We start from the raw sequence: 5983 nt of genomic DNA on the forward strand, positions 1-5983 counted from the left end.
TGAATAAAGTTGGACAACCGTTATGTTCACATTCTTACCTGAATAAAGTTGGATAACCGGTATGTTCACATTCTTACCTGAATAAAGTTGGATAACCGGTATGTTCACATTATTACCTGAATAAAATTGGATAACCGGTATGTTCACATTCTTACCTGAATAAAGTTGGCTAACCGGTATGTTCACATTCTTACCTGAATAAAGTTGGATAACCGGTCTATCAAACTTCCCTCTTTTATTCTCTTGATGAAAGCATATCCTGCACCGTTGTCAGTTATGGTCAAACCGAGAGCGTCATCGGTTTTATTAATCTCAACTTCTTTGGTCTGCCCTTTTCTGTGCACAAAGATAAAATCGTCTAAGCCAATTTGGCCCCCCAAGAGTTGGTTCATGTTGACTTTGTGGGTATTCAAAGTACAGTAAAGGATCTGAAAGACAGAAATACAAAACATCAAAGTGGGTTAAAACAAAGGAGTCGTTGTTCTGTACAAAAGTAACTTTTCTTTTGGGTCGTAGAGAACATTTTAGGTTAAATGTTAAATTCTTTATTCGATGTGATAATGAGATAGCACATTTTGTAATTAAAAGTGGTGCCGTGTTTAGATATACACATTTATTCCACTAGGGGTCCACAAAGAGTGATTTTCGAGTTTTGTAATAACTATAACTGGATAGACAGAGTAGTTAAAATAAAGGTAGTATTATGTAACTTATTCAGTTGGGTTAAATATGATGATATTTTGTATGGTAAATATACGTTTAATACGTTTGTATAATTGCGTGTTAAAAGCTTGGCTGTCATTGGCATTCATGGCAAAATACGCAAATCTTTTAATCGAGAATTATCTGGTTGACATGACATTACAAAACAACCACATGTAGAAATTTATCATGTTAACATAATATCGAGAAAGAGAGAGAGAGAGAGTTTGGTAGGATCGAAGAGTTATTTTAGTATTTATCGAGTGAGTTTAGTGGTGGTTAACAAATGGCCAGCGAATTACACGAGATAAATATGAGCACTTGAAGCTAAGCCTATATAATTAGTGGAAAGTCAGCTGAGAATTGTGACTTAAATGAGCCCCCCAGTGGCACAGCGTTATGTCTGCGGACTTACAACGCTAGAATCCGGGTTTCGATACCCGTGGTGGGCAGAGCACAGATAGCCCATTGTGTAGCTTTGTGCTTAATTACAAACAGACTTAAATGAAATACACAGCTTGTATTTAACAGATAGAGATAGACGTGCAAACGAGTTAGTGCTGTACGGCTGTATAACTGATATTTTATGTATTATTATTATTATTTCTATACGGTTGTGTGACTGATATTTTATGTATTATTATTATTTCTGTATGGTTATGTAACTGATATTTTATATATTATTATTATTTCTGTACGGTTATGTAACTGATATTTTGTGTATTATTATTATTTCTGTACGGTTATGTAACTGATATTTTATGTATTATTATTGTTTTTGTACGGTTATGTAACTGATATTTTATGTATTATTAACTATAAAACCCTCATGATTAACATAGTCTATTGTACATCTGTTCTAAAACATTCACACGAAAACCAGATGTAACTCAAAATTGAAAACTTACATAAAATGTGCAGCACCCTCATAAAAAACAAAGCAAAAACTGTATTAAACATATAATAATAATAAACATATTTCGTTTTATGTAAAGTTTATATATTGAAAATATAAATAAGAGTAACATTTCAATATATAGTTTGTTGGAGAAATTAGTCGCCGTAAATTCGGGGCCTTCCTTAGTAGCTGGACCATAAAACCCATTGTGTAGAAACAATACCAGCACTGTACATTATGGTCTTCCTTAGTAGCTGGACCATAAAACCCATTGTGTAGAAACAATACCAGCACTGTACATTATGGTCTTCCTTAGTAGTTAGACCATAAAACCCGTTGTGTTGAAACAATACCAGCACTGTACATTATGGTCTTCCTTAGTAGCTGGACCATAAAACCCGTTGTGTTGAAATAATAGTACCGTACATTCGTGGTCTTAAATCATTATCTAATTTGCATATCCGAGATGTTTCCTTATGCAGGTGTATAAAAGATAGCCCAGGTAAATGGTGAACAAAGTTACATTAAGCATGCGAATACATGACAATATTTAAAAAGCTCACCATGTTTTAGCTTTCAGTGTGAGAATGTATATGATAAAACCATGCTCCGACATCACAGTAATTCAGCGAGAACGCTATAAATGTAGATATTTATCTCTACTTTTGATAGCGAATATATAGTCTTTTTTATTATATTAAAACTAACTAAAACGTGATTCGTTTAAGCTTTGCCGAAGTTATCGAGAAAAAGGCTTAACAAAATGCTCTAGCCTGCTAACTAAATGTCATTTAAACAAGATTATTTAATGCCGTTTATTCAAGTTCTAGCTGAAAGTTACATAAGGGCTATCTGAGTTGTGCCCAACGCAGGCACGAACTTCGATCATTTGCGTTGTAAGCCATAAATCTTGCCGCTGAATCACGAGGGAGTGGGGTGGAGAAAAATATTTAAATGTTTGATAAAGATAAACACACTTTATATTATTAAATAATGTTGAATATTACATTTAATTCTGAATATAACACAAGCAGTGTCAGATTGCCCCACTGAAACAGAGGGCAATTGCCCTGTGGGCTGGTGAATTGACGCATTCTTAGAAACTGATTTTAAATTCTAATTCTTTAGCCCGGGCTGGTCCTTTAATGCCAATCCGACCCTGAACACAAGTTCTATGTGTTAAGACTAAAAATCCCATCAGCTGCGGCAGTTATTATAACTATGACAGTAACGTTAGCAAAATTAATATGGCAGAAGAGATAAAACGTGAATGTGTTGTTAAATACACTTTAGTGTATAACTCTGTATCTAGTTGTTGTTGTGTCAAACTGATGTATTTTTTGACACCAATTCTCGAACTATAACAATTTAACGAGGGAAATTTCCCCAATATAATGAAAGAAGTCTAGAATATACTGGTAATCTCATATAATTATACTGCAAATTAGACGGTCGAGTACTTAACAAAGGACTTTACCGAAACTGTCTTAGGCCTACTTTAAATGGCCGCCTTGATAAACTTTCATTATGTTGTCAGTTTAAATACCATAACAAAACATAGAATAAATGAAACTGAAATGTAAAAGTGTCTTTGTATTACATAATTCAATTTCAATATTTTTATCAAAGTATAATTATTTATATATAAATTTATAATATGATATATATTATTATTATTATAATACTATTCCGTTGCTTCAAGAGAACATTAGGTAGTGCAGACATCGTACAGTTTTGGGCTGCTCCGTTTCGGCTTTCGAAATGACGAAGACCTTAGTATAGTAACCGAAACGTTGACGTACTAGAGAAATAGGCAGGGGCAGTCCAATAAAACCAAAACTCTATTATAATACCCTCAACACCAAAGCAAAATCCTCTCTTCTCCTCCAAAACACTTTTCCTATTTATTAAAACAAGTTGTATCAAAAACGTTATAAATTTGCAAAAAGAAAAAATTTCTTAAGCACGCACAAAATCTGTAATTGGTACCTGTGCTGTATCCATTGCAAGACTCAAACTCCGGATTTTAGCTGTTCGAAGAAAATTAGTTTGTTAATCGATTATCAGTCTGTTCCTAATAAGTTTATGTCCATTTGGTCTTGAAATGAAAGGTAATAATAATAATATACTACAGTACATACCACAAAATCCGTTAAAACATGGCTTTAATAACAAAATTTGACGTTCCATTCGTAAGCGGTAACTTTGTGAATATATTGTTTGATTGGTGATAATGTTTTAGACTTCTAGTGGCTTAGGTTAAGCTGAAATGTCAGAAGCCAATAAAAGAAAGAAACATTTTTAGTTTCTTATATTTTTGGATTAATTAAGAAGCATGTAGAAAATATATCTGGCATTTAAAATCATAACATTAAGCCTAAATATCATGAAAATACTTGTTTTTTTTATTTCTTGACCCCTTTGCCTCAGCGGTAATGTTGAGGGCTTATAATACTAAAATTCAGAGTTACATACCAGAAGTGGGCACAACACAGATGGCTAATTGTGTAGTTTTGCGCTTAAAGACAAACGTATAAGCTTTCATTTCATTTGCACCTACATATCAACATCCCCTAGTGGTACAGCAATATGTCTGCGGACTTACAACGCTAGAAATCAGGTTTCGATACCCGTGGTGGGCAGAGCACAGATAGCCCTTTGTGTAGCTTTGTGCTTAATAACAAACAATAACAACTACACATCGACAGTTGCGATTTTCTGCGTCTTTGTGACAGTTCGATTTCAACTGGCCTATTATATAATGGAATTTACAGGTTGAAGAAATATTTTAGTAAACTATTATTAAAATCGTAATGAATGTGAAAATGACCCAGTAAAGTCAAGATAACGTAATGACCCACTCCACTTTACATCGCGTTATGTTTAAAACGACCCTGCTCCATTCTACAGCTTGGTAAGTATATTCACATTATGACTCAATTCATTTGCGTCTGAATGAACAAAATTTATTTTATAACATGACGGTACACCGCGAAAAATATGTTAAACGACATGCTTTGATGTTATGTTGATTTACATGGTCAGTTACAAAAGTAAAACAAATAGTCATTGCAGAGCTTTCAAGTTGAAAAGGACAATGAAACACGATGCTTCCTGCAGAAAATGTCAAAGGTCACTCAGATAAGGAATCAGTGGACTATTAGTCGTACAAGATATTATCACATTTTCCAAGAATAGGAATGGAATTCTTGCCGAACCCGCCTTCTATTCTAACAAACACGATTAAGCTTATCTTCTGCCAAGAAAAAAAGATAATTTTTTTTTTATTCTGCGAAGTCGTGTACACGGTGTACTAAAGGGAAAATGTATGTTTGCTAATTTAAGCTGTTTTAGATTTTATTTCTCTACAGACTGAAATTTTCGTATTTGAAGGCATAGCAAGAATGAACGGAAACCTATCAAAGATGATTATTTAAAGAATCAATTTGAGATAATCAATCAAATTGATATCAAGCGAGACTCGAACAACGGATTCGATTCCCTCCCGATTTCTGAAGTTGTAACCTGTATACCACGTGGAAAGCGTTGTTACAGTTGCGCCTTTTTTTTGGATTTGATATCAGTACTAGTCTTTGTTGACAACGGTTATGTGAACTAGCGCTGAGATCATGCTGAAATATGTGTTATTGGAGGCATATTTGGACTTCAGGAAATCTATATTTTATATCTTAAGTTTGATCTGTTAACCTCTATACATTAATATACGTATATTTTATGCTCGCGTACGGTCAACCAACTTACATTCCCAGATTAAAAAGAACAAAAATATGTGCGGGCGTATAAAAAGTTATTGTGGAAATTTTTCATTACTTGTCTGGTCATTTAAAATTCCTATGAATTGTTTTTACCTAACTGAAAGTTCGAACGTTCTGGTAGAACATGCCTTGATGGGATTTTGGATTTTAGACCACTCTATAAAACTTTTCAAATTCATAGAAAATACGAAATGTCACCGATTTCTCAGTAATAGCTTAATGACATGATAATTATTTCATCAGTTTCAGAACAGTAATAGCTTAATGACATGATAATTATTTCATCAGTTTCAGAACAGTAATAGCTTAATGACATGATAATTATTTCATCAGTTTCAGAACTGTAATAGCTTAATAACATGATAATTATTTCATCAGTTTCAGAACAGTAATAAAAGTTATTGTGGAAATGATAGCTTCTATCAAGTTACTAACAAGATATGAATCTGAAAAAAATATTAAAATGAGTTTACTGCTAAGTTTAGAAATACATTTCCAACTATTTTGAATACTATAACTAAAAAAGAAAAAAACAATTAGATCGTTCCTTAGAACAAATTCGTAATTTATTTGAATTGTTTAGTATATAAACGAAACATGTTTTATC

The 5983-nt window shown here is 33.0% G+C and overlaps 1 protein-coding gene across 1 annotated transcript in view; it reads right to left on the reverse strand.

Moving 5' to 3' along the window:
- LOC106473697 (PDZ domain-containing protein GIPC1-like) overlaps nt 1-430 on the reverse strand; it is an 8911-nt gene extending 8481 nt beyond the window's left edge. Inside the window, exon 1 of the mRNA XM_013934375.2 lies at nt 195-430. Coding sequence (XP_013789829.2) covers nt 195-392 — 198 coding nt within the window. The 5' untranslated portion in view covers nt 393-430. The remainder of the gene's footprint in view (nt 1-194) is intronic.
- Nucleotides 431-5983: the final 5553 nt, after the last annotated feature.

This window comes from Limulus polyphemus, unplaced genomic scaffold (genome assembly GCF_000517525.1).
Source record: "Limulus polyphemus unplaced genomic scaffold, Limulus_polyphemus-2.1.2 Scaffold6415, whole genome shotgun sequence".
Classification (NCBI taxonomy): Eukaryota; Metazoa; Arthropoda; class Merostomata; order Xiphosura; family Limulidae; genus Limulus; species Limulus polyphemus.